The sequence below is a fragment of the Pteropus medius genome, unplaced genomic scaffold (assembly GCF_902729225.1).
Source record: "Pteropus medius unplaced genomic scaffold, Ma_sr-lr_union100, whole genome shotgun sequence".
Taxonomy (NCBI): Eukaryota; Metazoa; Chordata; class Mammalia; order Chiroptera; family Pteropodidae; genus Pteropus; species Pteropus medius.
The window spans coordinates 2063893-2090916 of record NW_024343578.1 but is presented as its reverse complement, the minus strand read 5'-3'; the positions used below and the strand labels follow the sequence as shown (position 1 = coordinate 2090916).

The window sequence follows — 27024 nt, the reverse complement described above, 5'->3', positions numbered from 1 at the left end:
CATGAGACTTCAAGGACACCCAATAGGGATGTCTCTAGTCAGGAGGGTCAGAGGGGGCTGCCCTGAGGATGTGAACATTGAACTGGAACTAAGGAGGAATGAGGATTATGAAAATGTCAGCTGGAGAAAATGTTCTCAGCAGGGGTAACATCATGGACGGAGGCTACATGGACCTAGGATCGTGGAGCAGTGGAGGGACTAACAGAGAGATAAGTGAGGTTGGGTGATGACTGGCACGAAGGGCAGGAGCCAGAGCTTTGTGTTCTTGTCTGCCGTGGTAAGGAACTTGTCCTTTGTCCTCAGACCAGTGAGAAGTCTCTGGGGGATTGCATGCTGAGGGATGGCCCAAACAGCTCTGTATTTCAGGAAGCTCACACTGCTCTAAGGAGATGAGAGTGGGGGATGGGCAATGTGGGAGCTGAGGGACAAACTGGAAAACCCATCACTGGTGAGTGGAGATGATGGTGTTCTTGCCTTGTCTTTTCAAAAGTTTCCCTCTGCCTTTGGCTTGACAGTCAGCTCCACCACAGTAGTGACTACTACTATTTGAAACCCTGTTAGGTGGAACCATACGAGATTACCAATATATAACCATTTTGACCTCTGAAAAAGGTGGTACTGTCCAGTTCAACCTAATACTGTGAGTCAGGCGGTAAACTGAGTGCTTTGTATCTTTTATGCATTTCTTTCTCAAAAGGACTCTCCTATAATGTGGGTGGTTGTAATCACATATGTGGTTGAGGTAACAGAGATTGTGATGAAGCAGCCGAGCTGGGATTTGAACCCAGCATGCTGGAGTTAAATGCTCCATTCCAAGGCTTTTAAAATTAAATGCCAAATGGCCAGCAGAAAGCTGGACCTGCAGAGATCTGCAGTCCAAGGCCTGCATAAGTAGCTTGTTAAGTAGGCCATTAATACTCATATTTGAGTATTCTCAGAGGCCAGAGATTCCAGATGGCTGAGAGGGGGATATTCATTATCTGCTTTTTAAAAGGAACTGTGGTACTGGGGAATTATAAATGAGTTAATATAACATTAATACCTAGAAATATTCTGGAACATATCATTAAAACGTCAATTTTCACATCTGAGGAGAAAAATGAGACTACTGAGTGGTAACCAGCAGTAGACCTTTAGAGGGGGGCAGGATGAGGAGGGATATGTGTCACTTCTCCATAGGATGCACGTGCACTGGGAATTTGGTATTTACTTGGCTCATTTGGAGCTAATATTCCTACTAATTTTTATTTTTTAATTTAAGTTGTAAAAAGCTGGCCATCACCCCAGAGCACGGAAGAGGAAAATAATAAGGAAAAGAGGAGAGAACCAAAACATATTAAGAGCCTGCTCTGGGCACTGTGCCCATTGCTTTTGTACATTTTATCCCATTCAGACCTCAGAAAGTCCTGAAGATGTAGGCATCACCATTCCCTTTTCATGGAGAAAGAATGCTCTTAAGAAGAAAGCATGGTTTCAACCCTGGGCATCAGGCTCCAAAGCCCCTTCCCTCCTCGCTTCGCCTACCTGGCTGGTTCCTTGCTTCATGAATGCACCACAGGGTGAAATCCAGGTGGAGGGAAGGATGGGAATCAGGAGGCCCACCCAGATTTCTCCCCTGGTTTGGAGCTAACTTCTGGGCAGGGAGTGGGAAGCCTCTTCTCAGCTGGTGGTAACATAAAACTGCTTACCTAACTGGTACAGCTGAGCAGTGTTGTATTCGTTTATTCACCCCACCACCTGACCGAGGACCCAGGCACTGTGCTTGGTATAGGGGTTGTAGATGTGAGAAAGGCACGTCGTCTCTGGAAAGGACAGAAGCTCCTGAAATACAGAGATGCATAGGTGCCAACCTGCCTTTAGGTTGGTTTCCAAAACCAACCTTCTAAGGGTTTCTAGGGAAGCAAATACCATGAAGGAAAGGGCCAAAGAACCCAGTGATTAATTGAGTTGGGAGAGAAGATCCAAGGAGGCAGAGTAACTGGGAAGGAGAAAGGCTTCAGGAGAGTGAGTGGAAGAGCCCTGGGCTTTGCAGGTGGCACTGTGCCCTTAACCACAGCTGTCCTTTATTGAGTTCTTACTTATGCTGGGTGCACTGTTAGAAGCTTGACGTGCAGCTGCGAAGGAGTTCATAGTTGCTTCACTTGCAAGTGAGGAAATTAAGGTATATAAATATTAGGTAGAGAAAGGTGGGTGACAGTTGGGCCAACAGGACTGGGGTTGGGTAGATATTGGAGCCAGTAGTAACAGGGCCAGGTGGGGAATGAGCACAGGGACAAGGACCCACCTAGGTGGGAGAGACACTTCCTTGTGGCTCCTGGAGGTGCTGAGGGTAAGTCTTTCTGATGGATCCTGGAGGTCCCTCATTATCAGGATGTGATGAGTACTAGTTAGGACATTATGCTTGTAAGGAACACACTCAAGTTAGCTGAGCCAACAGGAGAGTTTATTATAAAGACTGAGGAGAGTGGCTGCCACAGGCCATCCCAGAGTACTGGTTCAGCCTGCATGCCAGGGTTGGAGATTGGGGCAAAGACCTTTAAGTGAAAACAAACTTGCTTAAACTGTAGCAAAAGCAGCTAGGCTGGAGTAGGGTGAGAGGTGGGTCAGTGGAGACCAGTTGGGCAAGATGGGTAGCATCTGGACCAGAGAGCCTTTCAAAGCCTGGAAAGGGTTTATTCTGAGGGTGGCAGGAAACCACTGGAGAGTGACACAGTCCAATTTCACATTTTTAAGCAATCACTATGGCTGCTGCCAGGATAGGTGGCAGGGGACAAGGAGACAGCTGGGAATCCAGCTGACAAACTGCCACAGTCCATTAAGAGGGACAGTCGTTACGGTTAATTTTATGTGTCAATTTGGCTGGGCTGTGGCACCCAGTTATTTGGTCAAATACCGGTTTCGATGTTGCTGTGAAGGCATTTTTTAGGTGTGATTAACATTTACAATCAGAGTAAAGCAGATCACCCTCCACAACGAGGGGGTGCCTCATCTAGTCAGCTGAAGGCCTTAAGAACAAACACAGGTTCCCTAAGGAAGAAATAATTCTGCCTCAAAATTGCAACATGAAAACCCTGCCTGGCCTACCCTGTGGAAGTTGGACTCAAGATGGCAGCACCAATTCTTACCTGAATATCTAGCTTTCCAGCTTACCCTACAGAATCTGGACTTGCCAGTCCCCACAATCAAATGAGCCAATTCATTTAATCTCTCCACCACCCTCCCCTTACACACACACACACACACACACGTGTGTAGGAGAGGTTAGGCACCATAACAGGAGAGCACAGGTTCCTCTGGTTGAGATACTGCCCCAGAAGTCTTCTCAACACATATAGGCAGTCACCACCAACTAATCAAAAAGGCCACACAGGCTGAAATATTTTTGCTATCTAGTAATATTTCCCCTTGAATCTGAAGTTTGACTCTGCATAGTGACAGGAATCCAGTTGGGCCAATAAGTCCTGATCTGTAGGATTCTACATTTGGCGGAGTGGAGGAGCAATGAATTATTTTCCCTGGTGGCATCTGTATCCGAACTGAAAATTACCATGTTTGTGACAATGGCATTGAAGGAGATGGACTCCACCAGCAAGGGGATGCTCCGGCAGCCCTTGCAGAAGCTGCAGGTTGTGGAGTTATCACAGGACTCCTGCCTTTTCCCCTTCATCCTATGGTGATTGGCACAGACCAGTAATTCTGGCCACTTCTGGATTCACATTCATTCCATTACTCTGGACACACTTTTCTCTCTGAATTTGTGACAGAGGCAGTGCAGCAGTATGACCTTGGCCTTCTACAGCTTCCCTTTCCCTGGGCCATAAGAGACCTGCTTACAGCATGATCTTTCTAATCTGCTAAGAACATACCTGGGTACCACGTGGCCTGGAAGAGCTGACTGTGAAGACAGGTCTGTGAGAGAGACCTGGTGATCAGATGGATCTTTTCATTAGTCATTTGGTCAGCTAGTCAACTAACGAGTGCCAGGGGCGGGGGATATAACGATGCCTAACATGGACACGATTCCTGTAGTTGCCCCTTGATAAAACAATCACACAAGTACTTGTACAGTGACCCCCCAATGTATGAGTTGAGGAGGACACCTGCATGATCAGCTCTATTTGAGGAATGCTGCATTCAAAAGTTAATAGACATTAAAAGTTAACAGTATATTCTCAGACTAAGTTAAAGACTCTGACAAGTTCTGAAATAAAGAAAATTCTTTGCTTTTCTTTAAACCTCACCTTTCCCTGTATTGCCAAACTTTTGTTCACCGTGGCACACATTTTTAAAAAAATTATTCCTTATGACTGTTCTGTGAAATGGCTTTCCGTTGCGCGGATCATGTTTTGGAAATGCTGCTTTGGGACACTGCACAGAAATGCTGTACCGAGGGGTGCACAAAGACAGCCACTGGGATGCCCGAAGAGATTGTCACTTTTATTTCTATTTACTTTTGATATAATTTTTGTAGTTTGTTTTAGAGTATACATGTTAGTATACAGTTGGTATGTAGTATGTATGCATTATAAATAAATATGTATCTAGGAAATGCTGCTCAAAAACATTTTTTAAAGACTTTTTTAAAGCAGTTTTAGGTTTGTAACAAAATCGAGAGGAAGGTGTGGAGATTTACCTTCTGCTCCACACATGCAGACTCTCCCCCATTACCAACATCACTCACTAGAATGGTACTTGCTCATTTCTAGTAATTAATTAATTAATTAATTAATTAATTTGTGTGTTTGTTTGTTTATTTGTTTATTTATGCATACATACATACCAAGGATGAACCTATATTGACACATAATCACTCACAACTTATAGTTTATCTTAGGATTCATTCCTGATATTTTACATTCTATGGATTTGGAAATATGTACAATGACACATATTTATCATTACATTATCAAACAGACTATTTTCACCACCCTAAAAATCCTCTTTGCTTTGCCTATTCATCCAGCTCTCCCCATCACACCCTTGACAACTACTAATCTTGTAGTGTCTCCACAGTTTTGCCTTTTTCAGAATGTCACAGAGTTGGGATCATACAGAGTGTAGCCTTCTTAGATTGGCTTATTTCACTTAGTAATATGCATTTTGTTTCCTCCATATCTTTTCATGCTTTATAACTAATTTCTTTTTAGTGCAAAGTAATATTCCATTTCCTGGATTATTATTTACTATAATTTACTTGTCCACTCACCCTCTGAAGGACATCTCGGTTGGTTCCAAGTCTTGGCAATTATAAATAAAACTTCTGTAGACATCCGTGTGTAGGTTTTTCTGTACACATAAGTTTTCAACTTTTTGTAAATGTCAAGGAGCATGATTGCTGGATCATATGGTAAGTTTATGTTTAATTTTGTAAGAAACTGCCAAACTATCTTTCAAAGTGGCTGTACCATTTTATATACCCACAAGCAATGTAAAAGAGTTCTTATTCCACGTTCTCACCAGTATTTGGTGTTGTCAGTGTTTTGGATTTTGGCCATTCTAATAGGTGTTTGGTGGTATCTTATTGTTGTTTTAATTCACATTTCCCCGTTGACATATAATGCGGAATACCTTTTCATATGCTTATTTGTTATCTACATATCTTCTTCGGTGAAGTGTCTTTTAAGGTCTTTGGACCATTTTTAAATCGAGTTATTAGTTTCCTTATTGTTGAGTTTTAAGAGTTCTTTGTATATTTTGGATAACAGTTCTTTATCACATATCTTTTGCAAATATTTCCTTCTACTCTGTGGCTTGTCTTCTAATCCTGTTGACATTGCCTTTCATAGAGAAGTTTTCAATTGTAATGAAGTCTTTAAATATTTTTTCCCATGGATTGTGTCTTTGGTATTGTATCTGAAAAAGCATCACTATACTCAAGGTCATCTAGGTTTTCTCCCATGTTATCTTATAAGAGATTTATAGTTTTCATTTTATATTTAGGTCTGTGATCCATTTCAAGTTAACTTTTGTGGAGGGATTAAGGTTTGTGTTCAGATTTTTTTGTTTTTGTTTTTGCATGTGGTTGTTCAGTTGTCCCAGCACCATTTGTTAAAGAGACTATCTGTGTTCCTTTGTCGAAGATCAGTTGACTGTATTTATGGCAGTCTATTTCTGGGCTCTTTATTCTGTTTCATTGATCTATTTGTCTATTCTTTCGCCAATACCACAATGTCTTTATTACTGTAGCTTTATAGTAAGTCTTGAAGTTGGGTCACATCAGTCCTCCAACATTGTTCTTTTCTTTCTACATTGTGCTCAAAAACTTTTTAATGAAAGAAATGCTTGATTCCTTTTTTATTTCTGTTTCTTGAAAATCTCATAACACCCTACTGTTTTACTGGCACGTGGCCAGGCCCATTGGCTTATGTATTGTCTGTGGCCGATGTCCTGCTGTAACAAGAGTCAAGGCATTGCAACGAGACTGTAGAGCTCACAAAAACCTAAAATAGTTACTGTCTGACCCTTTACAGAAAAACTGCAAAGGCCTACTTTTGCCCTACTGAATCAGTTTTAGACACTCATTGGACTAAGACAGTGCCAGGCCGGGTTCTGGTGCCCAGCACACCCACTGCTTTATATGCCATTGTCCCCTGGATTAATTTCCCCTGTGCATGGTCACACTTGGTAGGTTATCAGATGTTCTCACAAAATAATTAATTTACTCGAACTCCATGGGTGACAAGAATTCAGAAATACTGAGGTGACTTAGGCTAAATATATCTTTTCCTTGATCATGTGGACAAAGCCACAGAGCCTCATAATTATAGTGATAAATTCCAAGGACTGAAGAATGATTCTTCTTGTTTGTGCTGAGTCAGCCTTTCAGTATCAGTACAGAATGGACAAATGGATTTGAGAGGAGAAGCAGAACACACAGTCGCCCGTGGTAAATGATGAGCGCCATTGAGCAAAAGCCTGCTTGCATTTCCACCCTTCCTTTATTTACATTCTGGGCTGTGCAGATTATTCAGTTAAACAGCAGTTTTGAAGCTGCCTCCAGAGAGCCTGTGCCTAAACCGTGATTGCATTGGCCTTTACCAAGCAGGCAGAGGCTTTGTGTTGTTAATTTAACATCCAGCTATAATGAAACAGTGGTGTTGAAGGCTTGATTTTTTTTTTAAAGTGTTGATAATATTCTGTGAAGAACTCGAGTCTGTGGAAGATTAAGATCTTACTCAACATGGAGCTGTGGGAGGAAGCCCCACATGTTTCTTAGAAAGGAGATCCCTTCAGAAGAAGGGGCCTTCCCCTTGGGTGGACAGTTCATGGGCCTGTCAAGGTGTTTCTCCCTGGTAAAGTGCTCCCTTTGTTAGATAGGACAAGGGTCTGATGGTCTGGACATTCTTACTAAGTGCTATTTTTGCTAAATGTTAAAATGTAGCACAGTATTTTGCAGACACAGCTGTAAATAGGATGAGGTTGACAGGAACCCAATCCGTAAGTGTAGCTAACTGCACAGAATAAATCAACTTGTAATTAACCAAATAGTGTACATGAGCAATGGCTAAACCTCCCTTCAGTGAGACAGAGCTTTGGATGTGAACCTCTGGTCTCCTTTATTTGCTGCAAGTAAATAAAACTACCTAATGACAACCACACCAAGTGGTGAACGCTTTGAGTTCGGTAACACTTGGGGTGATGTTTCAGCAGAAATGTATGATTTCTTCTGTTTCAGGGTATCATGTCACAGTAAATTGTTCTTTAAAAATGGCTGGGAGTGGAATTTATTAAATTGAGTTTTGTTTCTATTAGGTTTTTGAATTAATTTTTTGAAAAGTGAAAGGTCTTTTGTGATTTTTCTTATTGAGGCATACATTTCTATATAGTAAAATGCAGTTCTTTAGCATGTACTTCAGTGAGTACATCTGAGTAACCCACACCCTATCTAGACATAGAACATTTCCAGCAACCTAGGATGTTCTCGTGTCTTTTTCCCATGGATCCCCACCTTCTCTCCCAGAAGCAGCCCCTGATTGCTGTCACTACATAGGAATAATTTCGCCTCTTCTAGAACTTCATATAAATAGGGTCACTCATATGTACTCTTTTGATTCTAGCTTCTTTCATTCAAAATATTTTTGAAATCATACATATTTTGAATGTGTCAGCAATTTGTTCCTGAGTAGTAATCCATTGTACGAATATATCACAGATTTGTTTATTATTTCCTCTGTTAATGGACATTTGGGTTGTTTCTAGTTTTGGCTGTTTTGAATGCGGCTTCCATGGACATTCAGATAGGTGTTTTTGTGGCTATATGTTTTCATTTCTCTTGGATAAATACTTAGGAGTGGAATTACTATGTCATAGGGTAGGTAACTTTACAAGGAACTACAAAATGGTTTTTCAAGGTGTTTATGACATTTTATATTTCCATGAGCAATGAATGGGATTTCTGCTTACTCCATATTCTCACCAGCATTTAGTATTTTCAGAAATTTTAATGTTAGCTATTCTACTGGATTTAAAATTACATCTGGTTGGAATTTTATTTTGCACTTCCCTGATACCTAACAATGTTGAACACTTTTTGTTTGCATATTGACCATTCATATATCATTTTTGTAAGGTACCTGGTCAGATCTTTTGCCTATAGTTTCATTGATGTTAAGTTGAATTATAAGGGTCCTTTACATATTCTGGCTACAAGTCACTTGTCATATGTGTATTATAAATACTTTTTCCTCAACAGTGGCTTTCCTAATTGTTTTAATAATTGTGAAATTGATGATCAGAAGTTTTGAAATTTCATAAAGTCCAAATTATCAATTTTTAAAATTATAAGTGCTTTCCATGACCTAAGATATCATAGTCTACCTGAAGGCCAGAAAGATTCATCATTTAAAAAAATATAGAGAGAGATTTAGCTTTTATATTTAAGTCTATCGTGCATCTTGAATTAATGTGTGTATATTGTGAATTAGAGGTTGAGAATGTTGTTTTCATATGATTAGGTATTTGTTCTGGAACAGTTTGTTGAAAATACTTTCCCCATTGAATGATCTAGGCACCTTAATTGAAAATCAATTGACTGTATATGTGCAGCTTTATTTCTAGACTCTCTCTGTTCCATTATCTGTTTGTCTATTTTAAGGCCAATACCACACCGTTTTGATTAATTAGGTTTACAAAAAGACTTAAAATCAGGAAATGTGAATCCTTGGACTTTGTTCTTATTTTTCAAAATTGTGTCCAGTATTCTAGATCCCTTTCACGTCTATGTAAAAATTGACTTGGCAGTTCCTAGAAAAAGCTTGTTGAGATAACATGGTACCAAAATTCTCTATACCTCAGTTACTTCATTTGTGAAGTGGAAATACTCGTAAAACTTTCTTCATTGAGTTTTTAGAAGAATCAGCACATGAAAGAAGAGTTAACACTTGAAAAACAGAATAATTTCTGGAACAAAGTAAGCATTCTATGTATGTTAGGTGATGACACAATCACTTGTAAAACATGCCGACACACTCCCATCTGGCGGCCTTTGCCCTTGCTATCCCCTATGTCTGGGATATTTTCCCCCAGATGCCCACACAACTCACTTCCTTTCATTCAGTCCCTGTGTGAGTGTCACCAGAGCAGTGAGCCTCGTATGTAAAAACATAGCCCTTCCAGTGCCGCCTCCCCTTACCCTGCTTAACTATTGTTCCACAGTGAGTATGACTCTCTGACATATTATATTTTTTCTTGTTATTTTTTGATTCTTTCCAGTCTCCTGCAGGTTAAGTGGAGGCTACATAAGGACAGGGTCTGTCTTCAAAATTTAAAGAATTAAAATGTTTTTAGGGCAGTTTTCTCTATATTTACATAATGAAGTACTGTGCAGCTTCTTCAATTTATATTTTCCTAGAATATTTAATGACATTGGGAAATATTTATATAGTGCTATCACACCTGTGTGAAAGCTGCCACAGATGATAAGAAAGACTAAAAGGGATTATGCGACCAGCGCAGGATCCACAAGGGTAGAGGATGGCCTGCAGCCTCTGCCAAGGTCTGTCTGAGTTCACAGCCCTCTGCCCGGAGTCACATGTAATGTTTTTGACTTTCTCTTTCAGTATGAATACTTCAATGCCGTGCTGATAAATGAAAGGGACAAAGATGGGAATTTTTTGGAGCTGGGAAAGGAATTCATCTTAGCTCCAAATGACCATTTCAATAATTTGCCTGTGAACATCAGTCTGAGTGATGTCCAGGTGCCAACGAACATGTACAACAAAGGTAAGTCTCGCTGCTGCTGTTCCTTTCACAGGGTGGGAGGAGTCGGTGTGGGGCAGGACTGGCTGGTTTGGGATCTTGTGTTTTTTGTAAAAATGCAATTATAAGCTGAGCGTGTCAGCATGAGCTGGATAGGTGATATGTGCCTGTTCTGCCTGGAGGCTCTGGCTTGCTGTTTGCATGAAGCTCTCTAACATGTAGTTCAGAGGTTGGCAAACTTTTTTTTCTGTGAAGGGCCGATAGTAAACAGCTCAGATTTTGCGAGCCATACAACCTCCATTGCAACTATTCAGCTCCGCTGTTCTGGCATAAACAAACGCAGCCATAGACAGTGGATATGGCTGTGTTCCAGTAAAACTTTTTATCTTCGAAAACAGATGGCTGGATTTGACCTACAACAAGAGGTCATTTACTGACCCCTGGGGTAGTCTCTCTCTTCTTCCGCTATTCTTCGTAATGGTATTTAAGTGCTCGGGAACTCCTGGGGCTGCAGTAGAATCAGTTGTGGTTTTCCTTAGAGTACAGAGGAGGATGGGCCTTAACGGGGCTCCCTGTTTTCAGGCTTGTGTCCTCAAATCTAGTCTTCACATAGAGTCTAGAGTTCTTTTCCCCAAATTCCTATCTGTCCATTTGAGTTGGGATAATGATGGCCAAGGGCCGGGCTCTGGCAGCAGTTGGACTCTGATTTGACCCTGGGTCACACCTCCTCCTGGCTGTGACTTTGGGCGCACCACTGCCTTCCTTTAGACCTTGGTTTCCTCCTCTCTAGGATATGGATGATGATTGTGTCTGCCTCAGGAGGTGACTGTAAGGACTAAACAGATGATGTGTGTAAAGAGTTTAAGTTCACAATGTTACCCTAGTCATCATCATCGTTGAGCAGGATTTTGCTCTGCTTTGTCAGACTTGGGGGACTTCTAAACAAAGAGCCATCCTGCCAGAAAAACAATTCAGAAAGCAATGGCATCTTCAAAGTAAAAATCTGCCTTATTGTCTACCTTTGAGGTTTCAAAAATATCAGGGGCCAATTTCCATCCTTACCTACCCAGTTTCAGTTCATATATAAGAGTGCAGTGGTCAAAGGAAAGGCTCTGGATTTGAATCCTACTCTTCTCCTTGCTGGCTCTGTGATCCAAAGATTTGCCTCCCTGATCCTCAGTTTCCCTCTTTATAAAATAGGGATTAGGGTACAGCCACCCTCAGAGGGTTATTGTGAAGATATAACGATATGTGTGCAACCTTAGCACAACGGTTACTTGTGGAAAGTGCTTAGCCACCTTAGCTGTCATCATTATTATTGGCATATAACGTGAATATAAATTGCGTTTCTAAATTGTTCTAGATCATGGTTTAAAGAGGTTGGTTAATGATTAAAGAACTTCCAACTCATTGTCTCTGAAACATTTTTCTTGCGCCTTTTCTTGACTGGATATCTAATGTCTTCCTTTCCTTGTTTACCTGCTTCCCATCTTTAATATTCAGTAGAGGCAGTACCCTGTTCATTAATTGTTTTGATAGTTATCAGGGTACCTGTGGTGAACCAGATGTAGCCCTTCTCGTGAGGGGTTCACAGTTTACTTGGGGAACAGACAGGTAATGAGATTATTAGTGACTGATCACCATTATGGAAAGTCAGAGGCAGTAGGAGTGTCAAGGAGGGGACCTGACCACTGCTCATGTGGACAGTCACACATTTGTCTCTCTCCCTCTTGGAGAAAGTAATGTCGGTTTGAACAGCCCTTAGTGGGCTTTGGACTGGGTTGGATCCTATGACCTAATCTTCAAATTAGACTTTTCCTTAGGGGCAGATCCCTAAGAACTCGAGCCTTAGAGGGCTGAGCTCAGCTTTGTCCAGTGGAGTTTAGTCTTCCAGAGCAGTCTTATCAGCTGATGAAGGAAATCCCCTTTTATATAGTGTGGCTGGAAGAAAGCCATCCTCTCGGTATTAAATATATTCTCAACTGAAGATAAAAAATTAACAAGATTTTACAGAGCAGTTTTGGACATAAAATACTTCAGAATGATCTTTTAAATATGGCAGCTGCTTCAGGGTTGTTTGAGCCATTAGCACCATTATAGAGATTTAATTGCACCTTAAGCTTTAAAGGCATAGTCGTATTTTTCGATGGCTGCCACACATAAGGGACCCGCACCGCCATCAATGACATAGGCTGCAGAGTTGTGACTGTGAGCTTTGCTAGGCAGAATCCTAAAAGACAGTCAAATCCCTTGAGATATAGAGGTAGGTGATAATATGGAAAGTCATTCTCAGCAGCCCTCGCAGGGTCTGCCTGCTGCCCTTACCCAGACTCAGTGGTCCCCTAGCCAGGATGTGGGGTCATGGACCAAGGTCAGTCAGGCCCTGTATCTTGTCTCTGCTAGGTGGTGAGTAGCTGCCCAAGGGAGAGGGGAGGGAACTGCAAGAAAATTCCTGTCTCCATTCTACCTAATTCAAACCAGCCCCAAACGGTCTTTTTTCTTTTCAAGCTGCAGAAATGTACTTTATGTTTAGAGGGCCCTCCAGCTCAGAACTGGTTATCGATGACATGTACTCAAAACACATGCTCAGAGCTTGGTCACTGGCTGTGATGTTCTTGAGTTAGAAATCTTATGTCCAACAAAGGAAATCAGTACAGCGTCATGCTCTCCTGGCAGCTTGGACCCCCACAGGTACCTGGCAAAATGGTCTGAGACTTGCTTTAGTAGTTGCTGTGAGCTGTGCTCTTGAGCATAACTTCTAGTCACAGATGAAATTGACTGGTAGAATCTACCTGTTTTCTGCAATCTGCTTTCTGCCTCTTTGCTGAGCCTTGAAAACAGGCTGTTCACCCAGGTCAGCACTTAGCTCTGTGCTTGAGGTACTTTCCTTGTAGGCACTGAGAGAGACTTAGGTTCAGAGTTGGTGACTTGTGGGCAAGCTGTCCTACTGCCTATAGGAATTCAAAAAGCCATATTCCTAGCGTCTTTAGAAATGTGTCTCAGGGTCCTCATGGTGCCTGATGCAGCAGCTTCTTCATGAAACCTCTTCAACAGATATTTGAGGAGGGGTTGCTCTGGCATCCCTAGCCCACGGGTCTTACCACCTGAGGGACTTTTTTGAGGACTAGCTGCTTATGCCTTTGGAGCTGTGACAAATTCCATTTCCTTTATGAGTAAAGCGTGGGGCAGAATGCTTTCATGAGAACTGTTGATAGTATCACAGTGGATTCAGATAAAGCTGAACTCTTTTTTAAGTACTGTCCAGGCTGAAATGGTATAAAATTTACATGCATATACATATATACACACATTCGTACATATATGCCTACGCCCATATTATATATGTATGTGTACATATATGTGTGTATATATCTGTGTATGTGCGTTTGCATATGTGCGTGTATGAAAGAAAAATGCTCTCTTCTCAACCTACCCCTTTATTTCCATTTGTCACCTCTGTACACCCAGGTGAGCCCCCATTCTGTTTACTGAGTATAACTTTCTCTTTCCTCCATTATATCTCATTTCTCTCCATTCTTATTATGCCCGCTTCCTCCTTTTGTGCTCATCCAAATGCTTCTTCTTAAAAAACCAGCTCAACAGAACCTCTTTCATCCCTCTGGTCGTTTGCTATGTAACTGATTTTGGTTTATTCCTTTATTCTAGCATTGCCTTGTCTCAGAAGTGCATTGCATACATTTTTTTTCCTCCTCCACTTGAAGTTCTCTGGGGTACTGTCGATCCAGCTTGGTGCCACCTGTGCCCTGAGTACCACGCTCTTTAAATAATGAGTTTTCCATAGATGTGGCATGAAGTGGGGAATGCTACGTCTGTGCTTCCTGGGCTATGAAAAGTCAACCAGGGCTGTAGAGTTCCTACGGTGCCTGTAAGCAGCAGAAACATACTCTGACTGATTTAAATGAGAAAGAAGCATTAAAAAAAAAAACAAAAAACACTGAGTTGCTCACAGACTCGTCAAGAAAGCTAGAGAGTCAGGTTTGGAAACTGATGGAGAGGGAGGTTGGCCCAGGGCCAGCACCACACCCAGAGCCAGCCTGGTGAGGACCCTGCCACCCTGGCTTGCCCACCAGCACATCTGTGACTACATAAAATATCTGTGCCTCATTTTCCTCATCTACAAATTAAAGATGGTAATCACTATGAGCTGCCTCAGGGGGTTGTGGTGAAGATTAAACACTTAGAAGGATGCCTGGCACACTGTGGCCACTCAGCACACAAGCTCGGGCAAGTTTCTCTTCCCTTTCAATTCTCAGCGTCTTTAGCTGTAAAATGGAGACAGTAGTACTACTGACCTCATGGGATTACCATGAGCACTGCAAAAATAACGCTTGTGTAGGTCGGGGTGCAGTGGCAGCCCACTGGTGATGGCTCTTGTCATGTGCTGGAGAGAAAATAAGACCCATGTCATGGGGTTGCAGTCAGATAGCACAGGTAAGGCATGTGGCCTCTCAGAGAGCCTAGGACTTGACAAATGCCAAGACATTCTGCTGTTTTATGAGCATATTCATTTGTTCGAGTCTCACAGATAGTTATAGTTAAGACAGGAAGAACCTGAACTTGGAGTAACAACAGGCGGAAGTTTCTCCTACTGGTAGAATGAGGATTTGAATCCAGCATTTTCATTAATCGTGTCCCTCTCTAGACCACACACCACCTCAGGGCCTGGGCTGTTGGTCTGTGAGCCATTTTTCTCAAGGGCATTTATAAAGGAAAAGACAATAATTTATTTACCAAATATTTTTGTTTTAACATGCTTGAAACCCAAGAACTAGAAATAGACGGGGGTTTGGACTGTAATCCTCTGCTTGTGTCTTCTCTTGTGACTGCTGAAGAACACAAATGGGTGGTTCTATGGTTCTGTGTTGTTTTGGATTTTGGTTACTAATCTGAGGGTTTCCCCCTTTTATTTGTCCCATTTTGCAACCCACCTTTCTTCTACCCATCACTGTGCAGTCACCACGGTGCTGCAGAGACAGAAGAAAGACAGTTGACAAAAGTGGAATAAAAAAGGTGATGGCTTACAAATGTGCTCATGGATAACATTAAACACAAATGATTCTATAATTTTTCTGGGGATGGGGGAGGGGCGGAGGAAGGGGGAGGAAAAGAAGCCTGTAGCCTGTGAATATTTTAGATCCAAGCAGAAAAAAGGCAGATAGTAGCTTTCCTTTCAGCAGTTTTAGGCTGGCTAGAGTAAAATAAATGCAAATTTTAAAAGTTAATTGGTTTAATTTGTTGCAACATTTTACAACTTTGCTTTCATTTTATTCCCTCTGCAGCCTCATGAGGGAGGTCGGGCAGTATTCTCATCTCTCTTTTTTTAGACAGAAAAAAAAAAAACCCCTAAAGGTTAGAGAGGACAAACGACTAACCCCAGGTCACACAGGTAGGAAGGTGTGTGCCAAGGTGGACCTCAGGCTTATGATGATAAGTCTAGCTTATTCTGCAACCTCTCTGGACATGAGCTCTGAGAGAGTAGGGACCTTGTCCTTCAGGATCCCCTGGTGTCTGGGATTCTTTTGCTTTCAGGTCACTTTGGCATATAGGAATTTTTGCATAGCTGAGCACCCAAGGCCTTAGGTTTCACCTCTTTAGGTCCATTACCAGCCTTCCTTCTGAAGCTCTAACCTTCCAGGGTGCTACCAGGGAGTGGAGACAAGACCCCACTGTAGTGAGACCCCAGACCCATTTCCAGAGTCTTATCTCTCTCACTGACTTCTGACCCTCTTTCTTCTTTACTTAGTGACACCCAGCCTGATAACTTCCCTGAGCTGAGATTCCTACATGAGCTGGAGAGAGCTTCTACTTATGTAGCTTCCACATGTCAGCCCTACAGACACTCCGGAAGTGAGAGCTACAAAGGCTGTGATTATCTGTTTGGGACAGAAAGTGGGAAACAGCAGGGAGGGAAAACAAAATGTCTTAGTAAAATATTATCTCATCCATTTGTTCATTCATTCATTCTTTCCTTCATTCATCAAACGTTGACTGTGTCAATCTCTAGAGATATGCCCTTGACTAAGATAGACTTGGGCCCCGCTCTCTGAACAGTGTGGAGAGACAGATGCTGAACAAGTTATGATCAGTGTGACAAGAGCTGTAAAATAGCAGAGTATAGTGCTAAGGAGCATGTAATAGGCCTGACCTGTTCCTGGGGCTTCAAGAAAGGCCTTCCTGAGAGGAGGAGGATAGGAAACAGTTAGTCAGGAAAGGGGTGGTTGGTAGTGAAATGTGTCCAACAGAAGGACTAAAGCATGAGCAGGTGTCAAGGTGGGAGAGTGTGGGGCTGGACCCTAAGAGTGAGGAAGTGCGTTGAGGGCTGAGGAGCAGCCTGTGGTGGTCTGGCCCCCAGCAGAAGCAGCAGGAGCAACCATCCCTTTGTGGGAGTCAGACAGGTAGCTGTGGGGCCTGGGAGAGCTGGCCAGGTGGTGAGAGGCTATGAGAGCCGTCAGAAGATCATGGAGACTGGAAACAGTTACAGTGTGATTGAGCTTTGCTGGGAACAGGTCTATGTTGGAACACTGGTCCCTCCCACACTGAAGAAAAGGGAAGAAGAGAGGAAAGGAATCCAGGACCCAGTGTGGAGAAAACTCAGGTGAGAGGAATGGTATATGGTTCGTTGGATGGTTCTGGGGACATCTCTCAGCCCCAGAGAGCAAGCTCGCTTGAAAATATCAGCTCCGTAATGGCAAGAATCTTATTTGTTTTCTCTTCTGATGATTTCCCAGCCCTGGCATGGTACCTAGCACATAGTAGGTGCTCAGTAAATAACTTACTGCAAGGTGAGTGAGTGATAGAAGAGTGCAATTAAAAAAAAACCTTTCTACTTTGTTTTGACACAAATGAAGGAAAGATACTGGAAATAATTCTCAAAGGTGATTCGCCTTCTTCTACCTGTATTTGAGGGCATGGGGAGAGGTGGCTTGCCTGGCAGGTAGAAGAAGTGTGATTTGCAGGACATAGCCTTGGGCTGCCCCTTGATCTTCTAGACTTTCTCAGCAGGCAAGACGGGGTTGTGCATGGGCACCTAGCCTCTGAAGCTGAAAACCGGTCCAGGAGAAGGGAGACCCACAACTGCTGTTCTAGAGCCTGAGGAATCAATCTGGCTGTTAGAATCCAATAGTTTCTTCTAAAAAGCCGGGAAAGGGCAGAGGTCTGGTGAGGTGGACTTGGGCCCCTAGGAAGAGAGTCTGAATGCTGCTGTTGGGATGGGCAGGATAGCTGGGTTTGGATTTGTCAGATGTCTCAACCTATTTTTCAGATGTTGGATTTGATAAAATGCAAAATGCGTTTTGCCAAGCACTTTTCCCCTTAATTACATGTGTATATTTTAAGGGAAATTTAATCCATATGTTTCTGATTTGTTTACATGGAAATCATTAAAATGTTTTCTAAGAGCCATTTGATGTGCAGGAAGGCTCATGAACCTTTAAAAATGCTGTATTTAAAATTTCTTTTTTGTTTTCTCTTCCCCTTGCCTGTTGGGAGAGAGAGAGATAGAGAAAGAGAGAGACAGAGACAGAGACAGAGACAGAGACAGAGAGGAAGGGAGGAAGAGAGAGAGAGAAAAGGGAAAAGGAAAAGAGAGGCTGACTCTACAATGTTAAAAACAAATTAGGATGCTAAATCATTTGTTTTCTTCTTAGAACTCTGAACTGAAGCATTTGGAGTAGGCTTGAATCTTGCTTTCATGTTTTTTCCCCTATACTATCCGAATGTTATGATGCTATGGTGTTAATGGGAATCAGGAGTCAAGATCAGAGAATCAAGCCTGAACATTTTGCTTCGGATTTAGAGAAGGCCACTCAGGGATGTCCCACCACATGGCCCTTTGGCACCCACAGTCCTCACCAGGGCCGGGTGAACTTTCCTAGCCCTATTCTGTCAAGGCGAGGCGACGGGGCTAATGTGTTTGGTAAGACACACAAGATAATGCCACAGTCGTCATCCCAAAGTACTCATAGTTTTTCTCTTGTAGTTCGGAAATTATATTTTTGTGTCACAGAAAAACTATCTCTGTCTTAAAATTCACAGTCCGAGCAGTTGAGTTCACGTTCTTTTGGCAATTCCTTCACACTCGTATGTGTGCATGCGAGTGCACACATGACACCGACATAAGTCTATATAAATGTATGTGTGTGTGTATACATAGGTTTGTGTCTGTATTTTCTCACAAATGATGTTAGTGGAAGGAGAATGTCATGTGGTTCCTTAACTCTATGCTTGGGCTTATGTTTAGTCCAGAAGGTGTACTTGTAGGATGAATGAATGAATGAATGAATGGATGGATGAATGGATAGACAGATGGATGGTTCACTTATCAAGAGCCACTGTCTTATTTACCACTACCCCTTGTGTCATAGGCAGCAGTAGGGGCTGCCATCTTCCATAACCTACTATGAAAATTTCAAGCCAAACCTTCCACAGCCTCTGTTCTAGAGTTGGGTCTTGACTCAGATGAGGTAAAACTCGAAATGGGATAAAACTCAGATTCATGACTTTAGGTGCTAGTGAATGGTTTCCTAAAAAGCACGTGGGAGAGTTTATACCTCCTGCCTAAGGCTCTCTGGAACACTGGTGTTGCACCGACCCCCGTTTGCCCTGGCACTGACCCATGTGGTCCCCATCATCTCTATCCTGGTCCATTTCTGGGCTCTTTCTAGAGCAATGAGAGAGTCTTTGGAATGTGGCAGGCCTGGATGTGTATCACAATTCTATGAGTGCAAGCTTGGTGGGCTAGGGTAAAGCATTTTACTCTCTGAGCCTCAATTACCCCACCTGTAAAGTGTAAATATCATTTCGAGCCTTAGAGGAGCTAAAGATGCAGCACCCAGCACAGTGCCTGGCACACGGAGGCACTTGATTGATATGCATAGTCTTCTCATGACAAACCAGTTTCCAGCTCCCCCAGATGGGTTCCTGATGTGGCCCTGCTCAAAACTCATTCTTCCCATCAGCATTGTTCATAGGGTGAGATGTAAACCCTCTCTCAAACTGACACCTGCTCACTGCCCTTTTTTGCTGGCCAACCATCTCCTCCTCTCCCTATTGTGCTAGATTCTAGGACTCCAACTCCCCAAATGGCCTTCCTTTAGGTCTGCCCTCTACCCCAGCCTGCTCTCCCCACTGCCCTGGCCAGTTTCATCCTTTCCTGAGAGCCCAGCTTCACAGGGGCCTTGTCTTTCCCTGAGGTTTGAGCCCTCCTCTTCAGAACAGTCACCCTCATTTATATCCCAGAGTGCAGTGGTTTCTTTTTCATTGGTCTCGTTCTCCTTGGAGTAAGGGGCTATGATATTTTCACCCTTTTGGAAACCTAGCAGAATGGCTGGAGTAGAAAAGCTCTTCCACAGATGTTTGTTAAATTGAATTCCATACTACTATATTACTACCTGAAACCTGCATTACTACATTATTACCAGAATCCTATACTACTACATTACCACTTGACTCTTATATTACTCTGTTACTACCTGAGTCCTACATAACTATATCACTACCTGCATCCTCTATTACTGCCTTACTACCTGAATCCTGCATTAGAATTTACTACCTAGATCCTCCATACTACGTTACTACCTGAGTTCTCCATTATTACATTATTACACAAATCCTACATTACTGCCTTTCTGCCTAATTCCTGCATTACTACAAGTCATCACAAATGGATCACTGTTTTTTTCTGCTTGTTGGTCTATCAGTTCTATTTGTCTTTGAATTCGATTTTTTTATTTGTTTATTTTTGAAGACAGTAGTCAGTGTATTCCTAATGATGCTACTCTCAGGATCTTTTAATTTGTTTGTATTTTTTTAATCTCTTAAATATTTTCTAGAATAATAAAAATCAAGATGGAGGCTTACAATTGGGTAAGAGCTGAGTCTAGGCTAGGGGAATTCTAAAAGGAGAGGCCAGCACAAAAAAGGACAATGTAAGAACAAGAATGATTGCTAGCAGTGTATTTTTTCTTTAACCTGGTGTCTCTACATTTGTGAAATGCCACCTTAAAGGGAGAGAGCCAGAATTTGTAGGTAATTTACATTTTTAAAATGACTTAGAGGGAATTCAAGGTCATTCCTATGATAACATCAAACTTAGCGCTTGCTTTCTGATCTGTGCTTTGATTGGGAGAGAGGAGGATGGAGCCATCTTCAACACTCTGGAGATTACAGCAGTGAGTGTTGCAGCCTGGGCTGACAGTCAAGTGTGTTCCAGTGATAAGATAAGTGAGTTCCAGTAAATAGGATAAAACCACTATCCCAGAACTGGACTGGCTCAACCAGCCATGATATATATGCCGCATGTCCCCAAGAATGAGAAAGGGACAGCTTTGCTGAGGAAATGCAGACTGGGCCTCTGGGATTTTAGAACAGGTGGTGGTGGGTGGGCAGAGGGGGGGCATGCAGATAGTCCTACAGTTGGCCCCAGGCCTCTTCAGCAGCCCTTCTGGGGACACACTGGGTCAGCCATGAGGCTTGTTCAGGGGTATGTGGTCTGTTTAAGTGTGAGCATGACTACTTGTTGCCACCAGAGTTAAGGCTGATTGCTTATCTGTAAAGTAAGCGTCATGATAACACCTATCTCTGGGGATTTGTGAGGATTAAATGAAACAATATATGTTAAGCCTTTAGCATTGTGACTGGCACGTGCTAAATGCTTACTAAGAATTACTTTTGTTAGCATCCTTGTAACAAAGAATACTGAAAAGCCCACAGTGGCGTGGCTTATGCCTGGGACTCTCTATGACCCTGAACCAGGTAACATTCCTTTTACTCCTGCACCTTGGAAACCCTTTTACCACTGGAAATTCAGTGAAGAGAGAGCAGTGTGGAGCCAGAGTTGCTTGCGGGTATCTGAAGCCACTGAATACCTTCGACAGTGGTCCGAACCCGATATTCGCCGGTGCCGTCCCTTCGCTCATCATGCTTAGACATCGGGGGTCTCTTTGTGTCCAAGTCCCACTGCTTGTGCCACATGGCCCTGGTGTTCAATTGATGACAACACCAACACCTTGGTGTTGTCATCAATTGAATGCTACAGGGCTTCAATTAATGCTCTTTGCTTTCCTTTTGTCTGGGATCCAAGGCCCTCAGGCGACCCTCAGCTGTTTGGTGGCACTAGTCTTGGCGGAGGCATGAAAAAAATCTTCCTTTTCACTTCTGTCACTCTTTGCCCTTTTCCCAGCTCCAAGCTTAGGGAACCTTGTGTAGAGAACACACACAACCCAGTGCTTTGGGAGACATATTCCTGTGCATTAGTGCACTGACTCTCCCTTTATCAATTTTTTTTCCTTTGGATAACATTTACGTAGTATTTATTATGTGCAGGCACAATCATGATCTAATACAATGTAGCCTACCCACAAGTCAGTGAAGTAGGAGCAATTATTATTCCCATTTTACAGATGAGAAAAGCGAGGCTTAGAGACTTGCTCAGGTTGACTCAGCTAGTAGAATGGGTGAGTCAGCATATGACCCCACACTTTAACTTTAGAATCACCTCTTTATTCTGTGTCCTATATGCAACCATATCTATCAGCCTGCGGCTGTGCCTGAATGTTCAGTTAGCTGTGTCATGCCTGTTTACATGCATACTTTGCATGTGTGGTAAATGGAAGGCCCTGTTTTTGTCAAATTGTGCTATTTTCTTCTCAGCATGTGCAAATCCATCATAAGTGAAAACTAGTCTTATTTTACATAAACACTCCCAATCTCTTTCCCTGATCAAAATAAATGTTGCAGCAGAACGTCTTTCTAAAAACGTAAAGCAAATTTTGCATCAGAATGTCAGTGGGTACCAACTGCTCGCACGTTGGAGATATTTCTGTCAAAGATGAGAAAGTTTCACATTTAATCCTGCAAACCTGCCAGACCAAAATGTGCACAAGGCAAGTGAGTAAGGAGGTAATGATTCACAATGTAAAACGACTCTTACCCTCTTCAGAAAGTTCTCTACAGTGTGTTTAGAAGTGAATGCCTCCACTTCAGCTGTACTGGAGTGCCACGTACAGAGCTTGGTTCTGAGGACACCACCATCATATATTGATTTAATATTCACAGAGCACCTCTATGTGCCAACATTAGCCGTTAGCATAAGAAGGTGAGGTGATGAATGGACAGACACTGTCCATGCTCTCTTGGAGCTAACGGGACAGTGGGTAGGCAGATGGAAAGTAATCACACCAGTGAGCATTTGATGCAACCAGAGGGAGTGCAGTGGAGAAGAGGGCAGTGGTTCGGTAAGTGTGTGTCCCAGAACAACCCAGCCTTGGCTAAGAGAGATCTAGGGATGGGGGATGGCTATGGTCAGAGGACGTGTTCCTGAGGAAGATGAGCTCAGCTAACATCCGAAGGATGGGTAGAAAATAATTTAGCCAAGGACTGGGGCAGGGTAGGAGGTGGAGAGTATTGCAGAAAGAGAGGTCACGTTGCACGTGATATTAGTAAGTCATCCCTGAAAAAATGTTTTGGGATGAAATAAGAGAGAGAAATGACATGTAAAATCTGCCACCCTTGGTCCACTGCGTACATGAGATATTCAGGGAATATGATTTCTATCATAGAGAAAGCTGTTTAATTCTGTGAGTCACTTTTCCCCAAACTTATTTGATTATGGTGTCCTTTTATCATGGAACAGCCACTAGCATTTCAGAAGGCATGGGTATTCTCTGGTACTGGAAGACTCTGGTGAGTTGGAGCTCCATGTGCTCCACTGTAAAGGCTCAAATGCACACCGAGATGTGGAGGAAAATCTACAGTACAATGCATATGCACGTGTGTTTGAAGGATACTCATAAGTAGTTTTATATGCAAACATTTCTGGAAGGATATACAAGAAATTAAAGTACTCACTCTCCACTTTAAACCCTCTGAACAATTTAAGCGAACATGTGTTTTTTTAGGAATTAAAAACAAAAGAACAATAACACTTGATTTACAAAAGCTACTCACCTGTAAGTAATTTTCAGGTACACAGCTCTCTGATGAAAGGAAACATACCTGTGTGTCAGTTGTTAATGGTTGTCCAGTCGATTGTTCTTTGGGATTGTGGTAGGCATGGCTGACAATGGTTTTGTTTGAGGCAGGAAGACCACTGAGTATGCACAGACACTGGCTTCTCTGGAGATTGTATTTAGTGTCATATTGTGTCCTTATGGTGATAGTAGTTATTTTCATACAAATGATGTTGTCCTGGGAAAGAAGAAATGGTTTCCCTCTAAAATGATTCCGTAATACTTCAGTCACCCCCTGATGGATGTCACAGACATGGGGATGTTCTGCTTCAAATATGAAGAAAGTTCTTCACTTGAAATAAAATATATCAGTGCTTCCAAGGGCCAGACCGAAAACCAGGTTTAGAAGTGAGGTTTTCTGGTCTCAAGCCAAAGGCAGGTAGCCATGCAGTCTTGTTTTTTATTCCCATCTGCATCGTCTCAGACTCCTTGAAACAGCTGTTCTTGGGCCTCAGTGGACCTTCTAAAGGTGAAAGAGGTGCACAGGGATAAAGTGGGCAAGAATGTGCCCCAGCCTGTCCCTGCTGTTCAACCCCCTCTGTATCAGGCCCCCTCCTCAAACCTGACCTGCATTGGTGATATGAGTCACAGGGGCTTGGGGCCACAGGTTGCATTTTCACTGCCTGAGGACTGCCTGATAGCATAGGTAGGCCGTGGGGATAGGATACCCACGCTCAAGTATATTCCCTGCTGAGTGCTACCAGTTCCTCAAAATTCCTGCTTGTGAATGCTGTGATGTGCAAAAGTTCATGCTTCAGATATTTTTGGCAGGCTTCTAGTAAAAATGACTTTGGTTATGCTACTTATCTTTCAAGAGATCATTCTCTGCTCAATATAGGCAGCGCCATTTTATAATCTTCAAAGGGCCACCATTTTGTATTCTTCCTCCATTCTGAAGTAGGTGAATAAGTTATTTTTGTACATTTCTGATCTTATATATTTTCCTCTCACTTCTTGGCAGTGGAACAACTCTTGGGTGGTAAATGGTCTCTACCTCAACAACTGCTACTGTCTGTTTCACACTCACATATGTGGATATTCGCAGATCTCCATATTCAGGTAGATGCAGCACACTGTGACTTTATCTTTTGGCAGGTGGATTAATCCACATCTTAGAGAAACTGAAGGCATATAACTCTTCAGCTTTTTGGTGGAACTCAGACTGGAGTTTAAAGTCTTCTGGCTCCAAATCTGTAGTTTTTCACTAGAGCTTTTTAAGCAGAGCCTCTGTAGTTGAATCCATGTGGCCACATCTTCACTCAGGTTTACTTTATTCAGAGTTCAGTGCGGGATACAGAGAAGTTGGACCATTCTTATTCGTCAAAGACTTTTCTGGGGTCAAAGGCAGAGTGGAGAGGGAAACAGCAAGACCAAGTGCCTTGGGAACCCAGGTAAAGAAGTGATGAGCGGCTGTTTTTAGGGGCACAGGCTCAGGACCAGTTGGTATACCTATAATGGGCCAACATTAGGGACGTGGTGGCGGGGGTGGGGGAGATTTCCTTGGCAGGGATGGAGCTCTGAGAAAAGGGCAGACCTTGTCATACCCTCCTAAGGTGCGCACAGAATTGGGTGGTGCCTGTTTGCTTTTTCACACACCAGACTTTAAAGGATGTCTAGAGGTTAATTGCTCAGTGAGGTTTTACAGTGTTCTTGGAACGCGCTCTTGGATTTCAAGAACAGGCTGTCACACTCTTCGTTATCTCTTTAGTTTCCTCCAGTCCATTGGCAGCATCCCTGCCCATCCTTCTCTCATTAGCAGTGGATTTTCTCCTTTCACAGAATATCTGCATGTCTCAAATGGATCAATTTATAAGTTCCATTCTTTTATTTGCCAGTTTACTCTCCTTCTTTCAAAGAGAATTTGAGGCAGGTTTACGGAAAGTGGGCCAAATGGTCTTTTCTTCTTTTGTCCTTCTTGCTCTACTCTGTTTTGTGAACAGTCTAGCAAATGGCTGAGTGATATTTATATATCCTCGAAGGCACTGGTTTTTTAAAGTATGGTTTGGGGCTACTGTGTTGAATGAAAAGAAGGGTACTAAAGAATAAAACTGTCAGTTTTATGTATAAAAGGCACAGAAAAATTTCATCCTGTTTACTCTTTTTGAGAGAAAAACCCAGCAGAGGGATCCACATAAGATCTCTTAAGCCATGCCCGTCTCCCAAGGGATAACAGTAGGTACCTGGGACAGCAGCCATGCATGTGCGCTCACCGTGGCAGGTGATGCATGATGTGCTGCATTGCCACTGTCCCCCGGGACACCTGCAGCACCCACATGAGCAGGAGCTAATCAAGTTAGGTGGTCTGGTGGGTCAGTGGATGGGCTCTGAAGCCCAACAGCTGAGTTAGAATCCAGGAGCCACTATTCAGCTGTGGTGTGATTTTAGACAAAATATTTAACCACTCTGTGTCTCAGGGAAGAATAATTGTACCCACCTCAACATAAAGTTTTTGTGAGAAGTAGATGAGAGAGACACACACACAGAGAGAGAGAGAGACAGAGAGAGACTGGCATATCAGTAGGCTCAAAAAGTATTAGCCACTATTATTGTTGTTGCTCACCCATGTACAGATGAGAATACTGAAGCTCAGGGGTTAAATTACTTGCCAAGTCTGAATTCAGATTCAGTTCTGCCTAACTCCACAGTCATCTGTCTTATCTGCCATGCTTCAAGGAGCAAGGAGAGCCTCTCGAGACAGGAGCCTGAATGAAGCCAGCACCCAGGCTGCTCCTCACTGACAGCGAGGAAAGGATTTCTTGGGTCAGTGTGGTCCCAACCCAATCAGAGTGTTGCCAGCCAGGAAGCATTGCTAGATTGGTGGCTTGAGTATTGAAACAATGGGTGTGGTGATGAATATCCGCTGCTCCAAGGGCCCCTCCCCAGTGCCCTTTGTCCACCTCAGTCTCTTCCAGTAACTAAAGGGCTGACCTCATAGGTGAGCCCTGCTGCAGAGCTGAGGCTTATGTCCAGTATAGCTGATTAGCACCTGCCATACAAGTTGCAGACACTGAGTGTTGCTGCCCAGGTGTAGCAACACAGCATTCCCTTGGCCACAATTTAACATGGCTCATTGGTAGTGACCTCAGCAGTGGGGTAATGTGTGTCTTCTGTTCATCCCCAGGGTCTCTAATGCTTCTATGAAGGGAAATCCCAAGAGCCTCACGGGGGGTCCAGGCCCCTTTCTTCTTCTCTCTTGATGCACCAGGTGGTTGCCTGGCCTTGGTCCTGTATTTCTGATGCTCTGCCCCCTGCTGGGTCCACACACCCTAGGAGCTGGCCTTGGAGGCCTCAGGGTGTCGGCCAGGACCCCACTCTGGTGAAGAATGAGCCTAGGGTTGCCTTGGGCATCCTAACAGAGAGGACCAGTTTTGTAGCCCTCAGTATCCCTGGAGTTTCTTTTTCTGGGAGTGGGTCTTCCTGGTATCCTTCTAAAGAAGCATAGTGGGCTCCCATAGTTACCCTGGATGGAACCTTTTCGGAGATTGACGTGGTCTGCAGAGACTTCTTTGTTTTTAACTGGGGTGCATGGGGTGGGGGTGGAATCTTTCACTGGCAAGTGCAGAGCCAGCACTAAGGCTACTGCAAGTCTGGGTGGTTATGAATATAGGTTTGGGGTCCAGTCTTCACTCTTACACTTGCTGGCTGTCAGACTGGACAACTTCCTGAACCTCTGTAAGAGTTTGTCAGCTTCTGTAAGGCCTGGAATCCCCATAGTATGTTGAGGAGAAACTACCTGAGAGAATGGAGAGGAATGATAGAGGGAAGGTGAAGGGGTGAGAGAGTAGAGAGAGGGAGGACC

General features: G+C 43.1%; 1 protein-coding gene across 4 annotated transcripts in view; it reads left to right on the top strand.

Annotated features, from left to right (window-relative positions):
- The window catches only part of CACNA2D3 (calcium voltage-gated channel auxiliary subunit alpha2delta 3), a 793860-nt gene that overhangs the window by 285467 nt on the left and 481369 nt on the right, over positions 1-27024 (top strand). For all 4 annotated transcript variants that reach the window (XM_039867421.1, XM_039867422.1, XM_039867424.1 and 1 more), the window contains one exon: positions 10059-10221. In XM_039867421.1, coding sequence (XP_039723355.1) covers positions 10059-10221 — 163 coding nt within the window. The remainder of the gene's footprint in view (positions 1-10058; positions 10222-27024) is intronic.